Source organism: Prionailurus viverrinus, chromosome A1 (assembly GCF_022837055.1).
Source record: "Prionailurus viverrinus isolate Anna chromosome A1, UM_Priviv_1.0, whole genome shotgun sequence".
NCBI classification, from domain to species: domain Eukaryota; kingdom Metazoa; phylum Chordata; class Mammalia; order Carnivora; family Felidae; genus Prionailurus; species Prionailurus viverrinus.
Window position 1 is genome coordinate 137,113,442 of NC_062561.1, and position 18,829 is coordinate 137,132,270.

An 18,829-nucleotide genomic window follows, 5' to 3' on the forward strand; every position below is an offset into this window, starting at 1 on the left:
AAATCACAACACTTTCTCCTGGTGTGATTTATGAGCAATAAAAGCGTTCACACTGGGAGTGGAATTTATGTTTTGTATTGAGGTGTTTAAGTGATTAAGAGACTTTTGTTTGATATATAGACAGGATTTGTGGCCAAATAGTTCCGGATGTAACGCTCACTGTGCAGCGGTTTGAAACAAGTCAGAGCTGTTTCTGCTTCTTTTCCAAAGATGGATGGGCTGTCCTTGTCATCTGTTTTTACCAGTTTGCCCCTTACTTGCTCAAAGACCTGTGGTACCTTTGTCCCCTAGAATACTGAGGATATATGTAATTCCTCTGTCTTGAATTCAGATAAGATTGGAGAAAGGGAAGGGGAAGTGAGAAGTGAGAAGGAGAAGAGGGGAATGAATGGAGGTTGGTGACAGGAAGAAGTATTGGGGGGAGGAAGAACAGATTTTTCTGAGGATCAGGTATCCCTGGCAGCTCTTAAGAGTTTCTTCCTGCCTCTGCACCTGCCTAGGTATGCCCTAGTAGTTTCTTGGACATTTTGCTTTCCTGTTTGGCTCGAAGGAAGCTGGTGAAGGCACTTCCTCCATGTCCCTGATATAGTGGGGCATGTGCCCATGGGCTTGGAGATCCCAAGCCAGGCTCAGGATGGGTTGAAAGTCTAAATAGCTCACACAGGGCAGTATATCTTAGGAGCAGCACCACACTGCCAAGAGATGTGCAGGTTCCCAGCTGGTTTTGTGGGGGTGGGGCACAAAAGTGGAAGCAGATTGCTAGACCTTTGGAGAAGGTCACCCCTTTGCACTGTCTCTGTAAGTGGCATTGCCATTTAAGAAATGCAGCATAGGCTTTTGGCTGGGATTTTAGGACTGAAAGATTAAGAAAACCAAGACAACGCCAGAGTAAAGAACAAAAACAAGTTTTTAAAAATTCAGTGTTCTGGCATATCAGCAGGTTGACACTCTCTCTTATCCATTAATTTTCCTTCAACAATTTTTCGAGCACCTGCTTTGTGTCACACACCACTTTGTGTCGCACACCACATGCCGAGCGTCTCAGTTGGCAGCCGGTGTATCTTGAGCTTGAAGACAGAGCGGGGTCCCCAGGCCCTTTGGGAGAGTGCTTTGTCAACAAGCACTGTTTGTTGACTCTTGGGTTCCAAGTGTTTGATACCTATTTAGAGTCCTCGTTAGGCTTGTTGCAATTCACTCTTGGGAAGATCTCTGTAGTTTTTCAGGTTTACAAAGCCTCCTGAAATCCCCTCAGGTGTCTCCCTCACATACTAATCGTTTTCCCCCTTTTTCTTCTCCCTTTGTGTCTGTGTGTATGGAGAGTGGGTGTTTGCAGCGGTAGTGGGACTGGTGGTGAGGAATAAAGGAAGCTTTTAGAGAAAATGAAAGTGCAGTGGTTCATTGTGTGACCACCGGCCTCGACTGTGCTCCCGCTTTTGAAAGCAAGTTGGCCTGGGTGTTACATGTAAGCCAATTTAACAATAAATTATATTAAAAAAGAAAGAAAGAAAGAAAGTTGGCCTTTGCTGAGTTTATACCCTTTACCTCAAGGGCCTGTCATTGCCACAGGCACTTTCAGGCAAGCCAGTCACCTGAGAATGACAGATAGCTCTGAACATGGGCCTTTAAAGGGCTCTCCGCCTGTGATTTGTTCCATTTCAGAATGTCCTCTGTCTGGTACTTAGTAGGCACTCGGACATGCGTTACACAAATGAATGGGCAACACCCTACCCCATCATCGAACCAAACCAACCAGTCAGACAAAGTGATAACTTTACAGGTAACACACTCCTTTCAAGGAAGCAAAGAACCCAGATTCTCCAGTACTTAAGAAATTGTGACACGAGCTGTTCTGTACCCTAGACAGAATCCCCACGTTTTAAACTTTGATTTGAAATTAAAGAATGTGTAACTATGTCTGTTAGCTGTGAATTAAAAATCCTGTGGAATACATAAATCTTTTTTCAATTTTCTTTTGAGGATTTGCTAGAATATTTGGATACCCTATAGGTATCATTGGAAATAACGGAGTTCTCTTTTCTGAATCTGCAAAAAAGGCAAGTACTGTTAAACATGTTTCAGGATTTTCTGTTTTAAACTTTGAAGGTCAAGTAATGAATGAAAGTTTATTGCATGAAAACTTTAAAATATTTAACCAGATGCCTTAGTAGGCAGAACACTGTATGTGCATGTGAGCGTGTGTGTGTGTATGTTAGTGTTTGAAACCATTTATATGGGGGTTTACATTAACATGTTTTATCTAGAGCATTATTTAAACAATGAAATGTTTCAGGGAAGTTTTGATACGACGCTTGAACTGTAAGTGCTGTGGATGACATGTATGTATCCTCAGGCTGTAGGAATACTTGTTTTAAAAGTGCTTATATTGTTTTAATTTTTACTAAAAGTTTTTTTCTTAATGTTTATTCATTTTGAGAGAGAGAGAAAGAGCTCAAGCGGGGGAGTGGCAGAGAGAGAAAGAGAGAGAGAGAGAGAGAGACAGATTCCCAAGCAGGCCCTTCACTCCCAGCACAGAGCCCATCCTGGGGCCCCATCTCACAAACCATGAGATCATGACCTGAGCTGAAATCAAGAGTTGGGCAGTTAACTGACTGAGCCACCCAGGTGCCCCTCTGTTTTCTTTTAAAGTGGAAAACTAAGGAATTATAGTGAGGCTCAGGAATTCCCACTGACAAGCACTTCTAGTTTTTGTGTTTCACTTGCTGTTCAGAATGTTAGTGATTGACTTCATCCCTACAGCTGTGAGCCAGTGATCACACACATGACTGCAAACAAATGTAGTACAAACCATAGTCGACGTCCCATTGGCTGTGGGTCCACACGGGAGTATTATTGTTACTGTTACCGTAAGGTCAAACTAGCCAAGCACAGGGTACACTTTCCTATCGCTGACCCAGGTATGGTGTTTGTAGGATGCATGATGGCTACAGATTTGTTCACCCCCCTTTAAAAAGATTACTTCATTTGCTTATAGGGGGCTCACTTCATCCAGTTATGCTGCCAAAGGAATATTCCTCTGCTGTTCCTTCAAAACATTACCGGTAAGAAAATAGCTTAATCAGTTTTGTTGCATTATTCCAGAGATTAACTGTCCAGTAGGACTCAGATATTGGGCAGTGTAGACATAGAGCACTTCCATTATAGCAAAAAGTTCAACTGGATACTCTTTTGTAGAGTCTCTTCAAGGATTAACACTTCATGAATCTAAAATGAGATGTTTATCCCTATTTGGATAAAGCAGTTTCTCAGTTACATGTATCACAGTCAGAGGGCCTCCCTTTACTCCTATATGTGCATACCTATGCCCCTTCCTCCCCCTCCCCGGCAGGGCTCTATTCTCTCCCAGAAATACTGATCTCACTACCAGAGAGTGTTGTCTGACCCATCATCTCTTTCCTAGCACTTTGTTTTCCATAAAGGCTTTCAAGCACATGCTATGCTCCTTCCTTTTCCTCATCTTTTATTGTGTGGTTAATTCTACTTGAAGTGACATACTAGAAAAGGTGTATGTACATCCTGAACAATAGTCTGAGGATTTGAGTTTGGACTCCGAAGAATAGTAAGATCAGTATCCCCTCTCTGGATTTCATGTTTCATAGATGATCTTAATAGGGTGGATGAAATGATTTTTAAGGTCTTCTGTGGTTGTAGAGTTCTTTTTGCTACAATTCTGTGTTATTTATCTTGTTTGTGGAACAGTGCCTAACCTATAGGGGGCACTTAGATACGGTGGTTAGCTGAAAGCCCCCCCTCCTCCTGTCTTCAAAATGATCCCTGGTTATCTCAAGCTCAAAGGAAGGAGGCCTCTTAGTTAGTCATTAGAATCAGGCGAGCCTTCACAAGAAAAAGGAGTTTGGCTCCTGCTAGTCAGCAGGGCATTAAACAGTCCTGGTGCAAAAACATCTTGATCTGGTGCTTCCCTTAAGTTTATGATAGTTGATTAGATGGATTTTGAGAGGCGTTATGTCCCAACAGCAGCCTGAGAGAGCACTTTGTGGCAAACCTTGTGGAAGGGCAGATAAAAAGAATTCTGAAGCTTCAGAGGACCTTGTTTCTAATAATTTGATGGTTTATTAACCACCAGTAAGTTAAACCTTGTTCTTGGAAGTTACACCTACATTTCTGTTCTTTGGTTTTTTGGTTGGGTTGGGCGCAGAGTGCAGAGGTTGTGTTTGATTTTGCAATCTTGCATTTGACAGTCCTGTGTGACATCCATGGAGATACACATACAAAAGGCAGTTGAATAAATCTATTTTTATTATTATTAAATATTTTTTTTAACATTTATTTATTTTTTTATTTTTATTTTTTATTTTAATTTAATTTTTTTTTTTCAACGTTTATTTATTTTTGGGACAGAGAGAGACAGAGCATGAACGGGGGAGGGTCAGAGAGAGAGGGAGACACAGAATCGGAAACAGGCTCCAGGCTCCGAGCCATCAGCCCAGAGCCTGACGCGGGGCTCAAACTCACGGACCACGAGATCGTGACCTGGCTGAAGTCGGACGCTTAACCGACTGCGCCACCCAGGCGCCCCTAACATTTATTTATTTTTGAGAGACAGAGTGTAAGTGGGGAGGGGCAGAGAAAGAGGGAGACACAGAATCTGAAGCAAGCTCCAGGCTCTGAGCTGTCAGCACAGAGCCCGGTATGGGGTCCAAACCCGTGGACCACGAGATCATGACCTGAGCTGAAGTCTGATGCTTAACCGACTGAGCCACTCAGGTGTCTTAGCAGTTCAAAAAATCTTGAACACAGAGGACGTGTGTTAGCTGCATGTAAAAATATAGGCATCCTCAGAATATGTAGATGTTATTTAAGACTGTGGCAAGAGATGAGAACACCCCCGAAAGAAGACAAGAGGGCTCAGGGACAGTCTTTGAGGACAGAACTCTGATTTTTTCCAAAGAGATGAGAGGAGAGGAAGGAAGGGAGCATGATTATGTTGTTTTTTATGCTGGGAAGGATTAGGAGAAAGACAATTGAGGTGGCACAATCTTTTTTTTTTTTTTTTTTTTAAATGTTTATGGTATTTATTTTGAGAGAGAGAAAGATAGTGAACAGGGGAGGGGCAGAGAGAAAGGGAGACAGAGAATCCCAGGCAGGCTCTGTGCTGTCACCTAAGAGCCTGATGTGGGGCTCAAACTCATGAACTGTGAGATCGTTACCTGAGCCAAAACCAAGAGTCAAACACTTAACTGACTGAGCCACCCATGCACCCCGTGGAATCCTATTTTTGAAGGCAAAATCATCTCCAGGGAATAGAGAAGCGGTAGGGTGCTGGGTGAGGGATGAGAGCTTGAAGGTAGCTGATATTTGAGCTAGCTACTGTGGAATATTTCAGGAAATCAAGACAAGGCAGGAAGAGGTGCTCTGAGCTATTGAGAGGGCCCTGTTCACAGGGGTCCCAGGGAAGCACAGTGTGCCTGGCAAGGATGAGGGCTGTCCTGTCAGTACCGCTGTGTCTGCAGCTTGGACAGCTGTCCCATAAAAACTGAATGGAATCTGATGACTTGATTGCCGGGGACTTGCAAAACAAAAACAGTGACAGCCAGTTAGGCAAGTGAGTGGACGGTTGGGGAGGGAGACGCATGAAGCCTGGCTTGGGTTTTGTGAGGTGAGCAGGAAGGAGCCCGAGGCCTGGAGGGCCCAGTGCAGCTGCAGAGCAGTCTCCCATGGCCAGGAGCTTGAGGAAGCACAGGAATGCTGTAGTTGCCGTGAAAAATTCTTCCACCATGCTATTGAGTCACTGGCGGGGGGCTCTTACCATCTTTGAAACATCTATCTTTTTATTTCATCCAAATTTTAAAGCAGTGCTTCAGAAGGAACAGTTTATGTATTAAACCAGGTCAGGACATATGGAAGCCCTTGTAGCTCGGCTTGCTACAGCATTTCGTCCTGAGCTTGCTGTGTCATAGTCCTTCATCACCGACTGCTGTTTGGGGAGAATTTTTGACGGTAAACTCCTGGCATCCTGATCTTGTTTGAGAGCTGTGTGTGCATCCAGATGAACCATTTTAATGGTTTCAATAAAATGAAAATTTTAGAAGTGATTAGAGCAGTTTTATTTTATCTTTTAAAAAAAATTTTTTTAATGTTTATTTATTTTTGAGAGAGAGAGAGTGTGAGTGAGGTAGGGGCAGAGAGAGGGGGAGACACAGAATCCGAAGCAGGCTCCAGGCTCTGAGCTGTCAGCACGGAGCCTGACGCGAGGCCCAAACCCCCGAACCACGAGATCATGACCTGAGCCAAAGTTGGACACTTACCCGACTGAGCCACCCAGGCTCCCCTTATTTTATCTTTTCAAGCAAACTTTTTGGGGGTGTATATTTCACATGTAAATATTTTGTTACAGTGAGAGGCTTTGTAGTAAAATACAGTTTGACAAGATGTTGGATTTGACTTCTGCACATAAATTCCATTACATCCAGAGGCTCTTTTTCTGTTCTTTTCCTTAGGATTTATGGTTGGTAGAGACTATGAGGCGGAAGGAATTGCCAAGGATGGTGCCAAGATGGTGGCTGCTGTAGCCTGTGCCAATGTGCCTAAGATAACTGTCATCATTGGGGGATCTTATGGGGCCGGAAACTATGGGATGTGTGGCAGAGCATATAGGTAGGTGATTGTCAGGGTTTTCTCTGAGAAAGAATCACACTTCAAGTATATTTATAAATGGTCAGTTTGTTACAGGTTTATTTGAAACATAGAATGGCATTCACAAATTTTGATCAGTTATACCGTAATTTGTATCATCAGGAGGAGTGAAATGAAATTTAAGACTAAACGTGCTACTTGGAAGAAATCCACAATGGGAATCAGGAAATATTTTGCGATGGCTCATAATGTCATAATTTATGTGATGCAGCTAAGGTCTTGCTTTGAGGAAGGTGTGTACTGGACATAAATATACATAGACTGGAAAAGAAAGGCTGAAAATCACTGAGCCAGGCTGCCAGCTCAAGAAGTGTGAAGAAGAACAGCTTATTAAACACAAGAAAATAGAAAACAGGACACATTAAAGAGCGAACATCGTAAAAATAAAAGAATCAGGAAAGCCCAGACTTATTTGTTTAAAAAGGTTAACAAATTTGATCGTCTCCTAATAAAACTAAAAAATAAAGCAAAAAGACTTTAGATCAGGAATGGAAAACAGGACATAAGCACAGGTAATAAGGGGATATTTTGAATATTTTTATGCCCAGTAAGTTGACATGAAATGGACAAATAAAATTTATCAAAACAGACATCAGAATCATGTGGAGAACTTAAAAACCCAACTACACTCAGTACACACCTCTGGAGATTAGTCTGGGGTAGGTTCCAAACGTGATTTTTTAAAAAAATGCCCTTGGAATACATAGCTGGAATGAAGAACCACTAATTTAGGAGGTAATCACAGGCCTGTGAAAACCTCTGTGTTGTACAGTGAATTAATTTGATCATTTTTCTTCCCCCCCTACAGCCCAAGATTCCTCTACCTGTGGCCAAACGCTCGTGTCTCAGTGATGGGAGGAGAACAGGCAGCCAATGTGTTGGCCACAGTAGCAAAGGACCAAAGAGCACGTGAAGGGAAACAAGTAAATGCTGTTTTTTCTGTGTCTCTGGGTTTGGCTGAGCCAGGGAGCATCGCACCCAGAACTCCTCAGTGTTCGAGGGTTAGGGCCTGGCTTCACTTAGAAGATGCTGACTGTCAGCAATTTGGACTTCCATATGCTCTATCTCTCTTGTTAGAGCTACTTTATTGGAGGTTGCTTGTTGTAATTTTTCAGAATTTCCAAGAAAATACTCGAGAAACTCAGACACTGGTCTGAGGCATAAGGACCTTAGGTTCTTAGTCATTTGCAGTTAGTGAGATTTAAATAAATGCGATTTACTTCTTTGATTTTATGACCTAAAGCAGCAGAATTTTGTTTTTTCCAGTTTCTCTCTTAGATTGTCCTTGAGTGGGAGGGCCCGGTGCTTTAATTGAGAATTGAGTAACATTATTATACTGTGCACATATAAATGAAAAATGGAAAGGTCACTGGAAGCTTGATGAAAGGCAAATCAGCAAGTGGCTACTTTTAGTTTTCTAAATGTTAATAGTAGGTACTTTTAAGTGATTGTTTTTTAGGCCTTGACAGCAACATCACACAAAAGGTACTGACTGAGTACTCCACAGGGTATAGAGTGCTCAAGCACCTTAGAAGGTTTACATGACTTGGAGAAAATGTGAGGTTCTTGCCCCTTGAGTAGCTGACAGTCTGGGGGCGGACAGCTTATAATCTGAGGGTTGAGTGAACAACAGAATAATTTATTAAGGCAAATTCTTCTTTGCAAGCAGTTGTTGTGAAAATGGATTCTTTTGTTTGTGTCTCAGAGATTCTTCTGAAGTTGTGCATTAATTTTTATTAGTTATACTACTACTTTGCATAAGCCCCGAACCTTAAAATGATTGATGCATGTTCTTGGAACTGTTTACGTGACCTGTTTTATCATAACAGGGCATAACATGGAGGAGGCCCTGCCTTCTAAGGTTCTCATTCCTGCCAGTTAGGATCATCTGGTCAACTGCCTAGCTTGTGGAATGGGGATAAGATAAGCATGAGGGGTGGCTCCTGCCTCTCTGAATGCATCCTACTCATGCTTCACATCCTCAGTTGTCTTTTGCAAGCAGCAGGAATTCTGCAGACTTAAACTGAAGTTTCCTATTCATTTCCGTACTGATGAGTATCCAAGTGAAATGAGAGGTTTACTCTTGTGTTTGTTGTGTATTTGTGTGTTAGGCATCAGAGGTGTGAAATTCTACCTGATATTTTAAAGACCTATCTTTAACCCTAGCCCAGTATGGTAGTCTTTTATTAAACAGTTGTTCTTTGATTGATATACAAATATATGAATTCATTTATTCTTATGTATGAAAGTATAGGATTTTAGTGGTTCTCTCCCCAAATTCTTGACATATAAGTGATACTAAACTATGAAAGTACATAAAAGAAGGTTGGATTTATTTGAAATAAGTCATTTGTTTTGGTGTGAAATACTTTTTAAGCTGAAAACACTTTCCAGGGTTTCAAAATTGGTTTGCATAAAGATTTTTGCAACTGAATTAATTATCGCTTGTTTCTGGCAATACTGGTGGGCAAGCCATTAAATTTTTAATTAGAGGAAAATATCTCTCAGCTATTTGGGTTTATTCAAGTGGTGGTTGATATTTCACCCATTTAAACTTTAAAATTGTTTTAAATTTGGCTATTTTGAATGAAAATTCCCTACGGGACACCTGGGTGGCTCGGTTGATTAAGCATACGAGTCTTGATTTCGGCTGAGGTCCTGATCTCATGGTCGTGAGATGGAGTCCCACTCTGGGCTCTGTGCCGACAGTGTGGAGCTTCCTTGGGATTCTCTCCCCTTCTCTCTGCCCATACCCACCACTCTCTGTTTCAAAAAGAAAAAAAACCCAAAAAAACCCACAACAATCTCCTACTGGTCCATGTCCAACAGAAGCTGCTAAATGTAAAATTGCCCTTTTGTTACATTTTGTATAATTCACATCCGTTGTTAGGCCCTGCTAGAATACTCTATCCCCTTGGGTTTGTTTTTGTTTTTCAAGTTTATTTACTTATTTTGAGGGGCGGGGAGGGCAGGGGAGGGACAAAGAGAGAGAGAGAATCCCAAGCAGGATCTGTACTGTCAGCGTGGAGCACATTGCAGGGCTCGATCTCACAAACCATGAAATCACAACCTGAGCCAAAATCAAGAGTTAGATGCTCAACCAACTGAGCCACTCAGGTGCCCTGCGATCCCCTTGGTTTTGAACCTTACACTAAACCGCCTCAAGAAGTTGTCTCTGACAAGGGAGATGTAATGGTGGACCAGTTTGGCACTCATGTCTCAGGTGAGATCATGTGTGCTAAAGTATCACTTGTCATCTATATATGTCACTGTGCAGATGGTGGTTGTGACATTATTACTCAAGAAACGGTCACCCCTTTTTCCTTGAGGTTCTCTTGAGTGGATCTGTTGCTTTAGTACAGTGGATTCATTCATGGTCCCTTTTCTTTCAGTTCTCCAGTGCAGATGAAGCAGCTTTAAAAGAGCCAATCATTAAGAAGTTTGAAGAGGAAGGAAACCCTTACTATTCCAGTGCAAGGTGGGAGCCAGGGAAAAACTACCTTCTGATACCTCCTGGTGGGTGCATCTGGGCTGTAAGGGCAGCAGCTTTACAGAGATACAGGCAGTTGGGTTGGTCTGGCCTTTGTAGGAACCAGAAAACAACTTTTGGCCGCACATAATTTTGTATTATTGTCTCTATAATGGGAGTACCTGCTGCGGAAATCCCACCCCTTCTCCCAGGCTGGGCTATGGACCATTACCATTGGTCTGATTCCACAACTCTCCACCATTCTTTCCACCACCACCACCTCCCCCCACACCTTTTTTTTAGTGTTTATTTTATTTTTGAGAGAGAGATAGAGAACACATGAAAAGGGAAGGGGCAGAGAGAGAGGAGAGACACAGGATCAGAGGCAGTCTCCAGGCTCTAAGCTGTCAGCACAGACCTGACACAGGACTTCAACTTACTGTGAACTGCAAGATCATGACCTGAGCCGAAGTCGGCACTTAACCGACTGAGCCACCCAGGCGCCCCCTTCCTTCTTCCACTTCTAAATGAGGTGTCTGGGCCTGCAGGGGCTAAAAAGTTAAGAGTTATAATCCTGGCTGTATCATTTTCAGGAATTCGTTCTTTTATAGTTTTTGCTTAAATACGTGGATTCCTGCCATGCCCCTGTCTTTATTTTGTTTTTACTCCCATTTTAAAGATGACTTTGGTTGAACTGTTGAACACGTTTTGGCACTTGATAACGAGTGTGCTTGTGCACTGAGGAGGTGATTACTCACAGCCAGGGTCTGCGTGTCAGCACCAAGTAATCACCTCACACACCATTGCAACTCTTGGTTCTGTTTGTTTCTTACAGCCTTTAATGAGGTCATAAATCATCGTGGCCTGCCCGGGCTGCAGACTTACTGCCGTGTGTGCATTCAGACCTCTGTTTTCAGCAACTTTAATGTTCTTCATTCTGAAGAATAATCTAAGCTTCATATCTTCCTTTTATCCCTTGGGCATATGGAATAAAGAAAATAACTATTTGTGTCTTTTAAAATTAGGTTACGGTGTGATTTGTGTCATTTACTGGGGAAGGCAAACTGGAGAGGAAGGAGAAAAGAAAAAAATTAGAATCCGTTTCAGTCATCAGCACATCTTTCATGGCGGGTACTGCTCCTGGCACTTTGGGTACAGAGGCTGAACATACTTATTTTCAAGAGCGTATAATTACTTTTGAAATGAAAATGGTACCATTTGGCATTTTTAAAAAGCCTATTTCTCTTCTTGGTAATATGTATTTTTGTAAGTCGATTTGCAGGGCTATTTTGTTGTGGGTCATTGATTCATTAAATTAAGATGAAAATATTTTATAGTCTTTGAGACATAAACATGTTCTTGTTACCATCACTTAAACAGACTTAGATAGTAGCCAGTAGAAGCAAAGAGGAAATAGAAAACCCTAAAAAAAGGTTTAAGAGAAAAGAGTAAATGGTAAGCTCACATACAGTTTTTTTTTTTTTAATATATGAAATTATTTTCAAATTGGTTTCCATACAACACCCAGTGCTCATCCCAACAGGTGCCCTCCTCAATACCCATCACCCACCCTCTCCTCCCTCCCACCCCCATCAGCCCTCAGTTTGTTCTCAGTTTTTAAGAGTCTCTTATGCTTTGGCTCTCTCCCACTCTAACCTCTTTTTTTTTTTTTCCCTTCTCCTCCCCCATCGGTTCCTGTTAAGTTTCTCAGGATCCACATAAGAGTAAACACATATGGTATCTGTCTTTCTCTGTATGGCTTATTTCACTTAGCGTAACCCTCTCCAGTTCCACCCATGTTGCTACAAAAGGCCATATTTCATTCTTTCTCATTGCCACGTAGTATTCCATTGTGTATATAAACCACAATTTCTTTATCCATTCATCAGTGGATGGACATTTAGGCTCTTTCCATAATTGGGCTGTTGTTGAGAGTGCTACTATAAACATTGGGGTACAAGTGCCCCTCTGCATCAGCACTCTTGTATCCCTTGGGCAAATTCCTAGCAGTGCTACTGCTGGGTCATAGGGTAGGTCTATTTTTAATTTTTGGAGGAACCTCCACACTGCTTTCCAGAGTGGCTGCACCAATTTGCATTCCCACCAACAGTGCAAGAGGGTTCCCGTTTCTCCACATCCTCTCCAGCATCTGTAGTTTCCTGATTTGTTCATTTTGGCCACTCTGACTGGCATGAGGTGATATCTGAGTGTGGTTTTGATTTGTATTTCCCTGATGAGGAGCGACGTTGAGCATCTTTTCATGTGCCTGCTGGCCATCTGGATGTCTTCTTTAGAGAAGTGTCTATTCATGTTTTCTGCCCATTTCTTCACTGGGTTATTTGTTTTTCGGGTGTGGAGTTTGCTGAGCTCTTTATAGATTTTGGATACTAGCCCTTTGTCCGATATGTCATTTGCAAATATCTTTTCCCATTCCGTTGGTTGCCTTTTAGTTTTGTTGATTGTTTCCTTTGCTGTGCAGAAGCTTTTTATCTTCATGAGGTCCCAATAGCTCATTTTTGCTTTTAATTCCCTTGCCTTTGGGGATGTGTCGAGTAAGAAATTGCTACAGCTGAGGTCAGAGAGGTCTTTTCCTGCTTTCTCCTCTAGGGTTTTGATGGTTTCCTGTCTCACATTCAGGTCCTTTATCCATTTTGAGTTTATTTTTGTGAATGATGTGAGAAAGTGGTCTAGTTTCAACCTTCTGCATGTTGCTGTCCAGTTCTCCCAGCACCATTTGTTAAAGAGACTGTCTTTTTTCCATTGGATGTTCTTTCCTGCTTTGTCAAAGATGAGTTGGCCATACGTTTGTGGGTCCAGTTCTGGGATTTCTATTCTATTCCATTGGTCTATGTGTCTGTTTTTGTGCCAATACCATGCTGTCTTGATGATGACAGCTTTGTAGTAGAGGCTAAAGTTTGGGATTGTGATGCCTCCTTCTTTGGTCTTCTTCAAAATTACTTTGGCTATTCGGGGCCTTTTGTGGTTCCATATGAACTTTAGGATTGTTTGTTCTAGCCTCGAGAAGAATGCTGGTGCAATTTTGATTGGGATTGCATTGAATGTGTTAGATAGCTTTGGGTAGTATTGACATTTTGACAATATTTATTCTTCCAACCCATGAGCACAGAATGTTTTTCAATTTCTTTATATCTTCTTCAATTTCCTGCATAAGCTTTCTATAGTTTTCAGCATACAGATCTTTTACATCTTTGGTTAGGTTTATTCCTAGGTATTTTATGCTTCTTGGTGCAGTTGGCTCACATACAGTTTCTTGTTTGTTTTTGTTTCTACATCAGATTTTGAGTGAAATGCACAAGGACAGTTGAAATATTAAACTTTGAAAAATAACGTATCTCGTGTGAGCCATTCATTTGTTTTTCAGCCCTGGCTAAGTCATCTCTTGAGAAAGACTGAATTGTTTATTGTTTTCATACTTACATTAGTATTATTATTTTAATAGGCTGTATTCAGGGCAGGGGAGCAAATGGCCCAGATGTATTTATCTCTGGAAACAAATATCAAAAAACACTAAGGTGTTTTTTTGTTGTTGTTGTTAATTCATAGATGCTTAGGCCTTTCTGTTAAAACACTTGGTGGCATGGAGTCAGCAGTTTTCTTTACAAGATGAAAGGATTTTCAAGCCAGTTCATGGCACCTTCCTTGGATTTCATGAATCTCATCCTACCAGTAAACTTGTGCGGTCTATTTTGGCTCTACCATGGTTGGCTCTGTCTTTTCAGAGACCTCTTTCATTATCTGCTACCGCGGATAATGATGTTCTGTGTTTCTCTCAGTCCTTCATTGTTACGTGTGCAGCATGCCAGTTTCTTCTGCTCAGTTCTTTTTATAATCAAAACTTTTTCAGGCATTTGATTAGGGCCTTTTACCTGGAGCACTCTTGTTAATGACCATCACGAAGCAGGCCTGGCTTCGCTGTGCTTGCTGCGTTATTCTGCTGTTGGCGTCAGAAGGGGGTGTAATCAACTGACCTGGTTACACATGACAGGAGTGGCCTCTTCTTACTGGCTGTTGCTACTTCAGGGTCCCCATTATGAATGTTTTATGAGCAAAGATTTGATTCATGGTCTGTCGATCTAAGTATGGTTTAATAATTGATGCTATTGTCTAGATACTGAAAGCAGTTTGTTTAAAGAAAGCCAAACAGCCACCACTAATGACCTTTAAAAAACAGTATTTCTCATTCATCTTTTTTGTAAAACTGAGGTTGTCAGTGAAAAAGCAGATTTGTACTTCAGAGTTTCTTTTGAAAGCAGCTTAAAGCTATTACTTTCCTATTGTAGCAAAAGACAAAGAACTTACATTGAAGATACTTTAATAAAATAGTGAAGTCTATTCAGTCGTTTTTGTAGTTTCTTAAAAGTTTGGGAATTTGGGGGAGTACACCTTTTCCAGTAGAGACTTTGGTTTGAGATCATTACCTGGGTTCATGTTTCTCTCCATATTATTAAAAGGAACACATCAACTTGTATATTTATGTGGGCAGAAGAACAGGAAACATTTTCCTGAAATAAATAAAAGTATTTGAAAATCAAGGATTATTTTGTGGTTTCTGGAAGCAGTTCCCAAAACCATAGCTCACTCTGACATTCTTTGAGGGTCTGGGATCAAAGTCCTGTCATTTTTCTTTGGGAAGAATATAGTTTCAGTTGTGAGAATGTAGTACCCAGAAACTCATTGGTAGATCCCATGGTACCTGAAGAAAAACCTCAGCATTTCTGGGCATAAATTATATAAATGGTAGTTTGGTGGTAGATTCCTAATAACTTTTGCTTTGTTCTTTTATCAGGCTGTGGGATGATGGGATTATTGATCCCGTGGACACCAGACTGGTCCTGGGTCTCAGTATTAGTGCAGCCCTCAATGCACCAATCCAGAAGACTAACTTCAGCATCTTGAGGATGTAACTGGAGTGTGAAGCATCTTCCATTGGATATGTACCAAAATTGACATACCAGTAGCCTTAAAATTTTAGACGTTTCCCACATGTGGCTATTATGGTAAAATTGTTTTCTTAACACAGTGCATCGTACTTTTCTACATTAAACAGAAATCAGTGAAGATATTTATTTGATAAACTTCAATTCCTTGTCTATTTTCTTTGAGAAACTTTTCTGTGGCTCAGCTTTACCACCCATAAACTGAAGAGAATAACTTAAGTTATCCTTTCTAACCCACAAGTAGCATGAAAGTCCCATAACCTATACACTGCAGGTATGTTTGAGATTATTAACAGAAAGTCATTTTTCCTCTGAAATGATTGTTTTGCTGATTACACATGATGATATTTTAACACACAGAATTTTTAAAAGCATCAATTACTCGTCTTTTTAGCCACTACTCCTTCCCTTAATAGTCACACTTGTTGTCTGCATTTGGGGCTCTCTTTTCTACCCATTCTCTCTCAATCCTTCTCCTCATTGCCTTCCCCTGCCAATACCCTCTCCAAGGTTTACCTCCATGTTGCTGAAACCAGTGGGTTCTTTTCTGACTTTATCTGACTGAATTCTCTGAAGCATTCAGTGCACTCGAACACTTCCTCCCCGCAGTGCTGGCCTTAGCTTCTAGATCGAAACTTTAGGTTTTCTGCCAACCTCTTTGGCCCTTCTTGTTCTGTCTCCCTTGCCCTGCCCCTGTTCCTCTAGTGATTTCTCTCCTACTCCCTTTACTATTTGTCCTGATTTTTCATTAGCAAAACATGAAAGTATCCCCTTGTTCTTTTTAAAAAAATTATGGTGAAATACACAGAACATAAAATGTATCGTTTTAACCACTTTTAGGTGTACAGTTCTGTGGCCTTAAGTCCATTCACATGGTTGTGCTACCATCACCACCATCCATCCATCTCCAGAACTCTTCATCATTCCAAACAGAACTCTGTTATTAAATAGTAACTCCCCATGCCCTCGCTCCCCTCCTCTGGCACTCTGCTCGTTCTTTTTTGTTTTTTGTTTTTTGGTTTTTTTTAGTTTTTTAATGTTTTTATTTATTTTTGAGAGACAGCGCTCGAGTAGGGGAGGGGCAGAGAGAGAGGGAGACAGAATCCGAAGCAGGCTCCAGACTCTGAGCTGTCAGCACAGAGCCTGAAGTGGGGCTCGAACTCACGAGCTGTGAGATCATGACCTGAGCCGAAGTCGGACGCTCAACCAACTGAGCCACCCAGGCCCCCCTGCTCATTCTTGAATGTGTGTGTTACTCATGGTTAGGTTTATTCTCTCTTGGTCATATCAGCCCTTCTTATGGCTTCAGAAGCCATCTAAATGCAGATGATTCCTGTGTTGACATTGTTCTCCCTGAGCTCTAGACCTGTGTATCTTAGGGATCTACTGAATGTCTGCACTGGTGGTCTTTTAGGAACCTCAGATTCAGGCATCAGGGTCAATTGATTTTGCCTCCTCACTATCTCTTAAATTCCCCATTATCTTTGTCTTTCACTTCCAAAGGCCTTAGAAGTGGTCTACCTGCTTCTAGTCTTAGCTAGTCTTGCGTCTGCATCCCTGTGAGGTAGGATGACCATTCTAAGTGCACACCTGGTCATGCTGCTCCCTTGCTTCAGTGTCTCACAGGTTCCCTGTAGAAGTACTAGACCCCTCATGACCTCCATGATCGTGACCATCACATCCACTCTTCTGTCTCATCTCCTTGACTCTTTCCCACACATGGTGTTCCATCTGTTCTAGACTTCTAGCTCCTCGAACCTACACAGTCCTTCCCACTTTAGGGTCCACCACCTAATGTTCCCTCTGCCTGTACTTTCTCTGAAGCACTTACCTTTTGTCTCCGTGACTTCTCTGGGCTGGGTTAGACACTATCTGCTCTTGAAAAGCACCAACCATTTTCTCTGTCTTAGGTATTTATGAGAAACGTAAATATTTCTTTAATATTGCCTTCCTGCTAGACTGTAAGCTCCCTGAGAGCAAGGATCTCCTGTTTAGCCTGCATCTCCATTCCCTAGCACTTGGAGATGCTCACATATTTATTGAATGGTTGAAAAATCCAAATTTTAATTGGTGTCCTCAGGCCACATTAAAATTAATGATTAAATGATATAATACAACTATCAAATGGTTTCCTAATAAAATTAATATTTCAAACATTGTGCGTGATGTTCATTTTAGGCAGCATTTGTGTATCAGAAGTCAATTTAATTTTTTGAGATGTGTACAGATAAATGTGTAAAGATAAGTGTTGGACTTACTTAAATAAATTTGCACTTTAAATAAGTAAAGATAAGTGGGTTGCATTTTTGGGGCACCGGGTGGCTCAGTCAGTTGAGTGTCCGACTTCGCTCAGGTCATGATCTCTTAATTCATGAGTTCGAGCCCCACATCGGGCTCTGTGCTGACAGCTCAGAGCCTAGAGCCTGCCTCCAATTCTGTGTCTCCCTCTCTCTCTCTGCTCTTCCCCCACTCATGCTTTGTCTCTTTCTCACTCTCAAAAACAAATAAACATTAAAAGAAAAAAGGAAGTAGGTTGCATTTTCAGAAGGATGTTGGAGGAGGTCCCTGAGAGGATGTGACTGACTGCTGGTTCACCTGCTAACCAGACCCGGCAGCGGGAGGCTCCACAACCCCTCCCCTTTCCTTGGAACATTCGTCCCTGCGTACTGTTCCTGTAGTGGCCGTCCTTTCAAGAACACAGCCTTGAGAGACAGGTGTTGTTGAGAGCATCTGAACCCAATTAAGGCCTCTTTATAAACAAGGCTTCTTTACAACGTCTCCGCACGTTGGTGTGGAGACGCCCTGGTATTGTGACTGGTGCTGACCACCCCCAGAGCACATCCCCTCACCTACCAACGTGGCTTGGCCCACTTCTCTCATCCCTCGGCCTCCCTCTTCTGGGGCTGGTTTTCGAACCAAGAAAGAAACACGGTAAGTATTTTAAAATAGTGAATTATATTTTCAGTTAAAAGTTATGTTCGTGTCAGAAGACAACAAATTTTTTCTTAATCGAGAATAGGTAATGTTTCTTTGCTAGGAACTATCAACAAGTCAAAGATTGATGGTCTTTTTAGGAGTGTTTTGGCCTCTCAAAAAAATCACAGTCATCACTCAGACCGCGCTTAAGATAATTAAAATATATTGCATAGTTTATCCAGTAAAAATAACAGTTTTACCAAAACAAGCAGCAGTTTTTGTCTGCCCCTTCCCAGCTTTACGGAGACGCAGTTGACATATAACATGTAAGTTTAAGGTGTACAACATGATGATTTAATACATGTGAATTGTGAAATGATTACCACAGTGTGATTACTTCTTAACACGTTTGCCTCACATAACTTTTTTTGTAGGGGGAATGTTTTCTACATTTCAGTTATAAATAAGAGCAGCTAGGATAACATGAATAATTTAGAATTTTAAGAAATATACAGCTAATTAATCTCTAAATTAGCCCTCTGTGTAAAGAATAAAAGAGACAAAAGTATTTTTCAGTTCCCAAGGAAAAATTGAAATTAGAATTTGTCAAACTTTTTTTTACACTGCCAGAAGGCATTGTTGAATGTGCTAGTGAAAAAAATGTATCTTTTTGGGGAGAGGTCACATAGTCCTTGTTAATTTGAAATGTGTTCGTTGGTGTTCTGGAAGGATGATTGTTTACTGTTCTGGCCAAAGCCAGTTCTTACAAATCCTTTAATTATTGGTTCTGAAATTCAGTATTTAGAAAAACAGC

General features: G+C 41.4%; 1 protein-coding gene across 3 annotated transcripts in view; it reads left to right on the forward strand.

Annotated features, from left to right (window-relative positions):
• The window catches only part of MCCC2 (methylcrotonyl-CoA carboxylase subunit 2), a 71,249-nt gene extending 53,996 nt beyond the window's left edge, over positions 1 to 17,253 (forward strand). Inside the window, exons 12-17 of one of the 3 annotated variants that reach the window (XM_047865903.1) lie at positions 1,978 to 2,054; positions 2,993 to 3,059; positions 6,477 to 6,633; positions 7,481 to 7,595; positions 10,065 to 10,150; positions 11,167 to 11,721. In XM_047865903.1, the coding sequence (XP_047721859.1) occupies positions 1,978 to 2,054; positions 2,993 to 3,059; positions 6,477 to 6,633; positions 7,481 to 7,595; positions 10,065 to 10,150; positions 11,167 to 11,236 (572 nt within the window). In that variant the 3' untranslated portion in view covers positions 11,237 to 11,721. The other 2 variants (XM_047865910.1, XM_047865895.1) reach the window with 2 other exon arrangements.
• Positions 17,254 to 18,829: the final 1,576 nt, after the last annotated feature.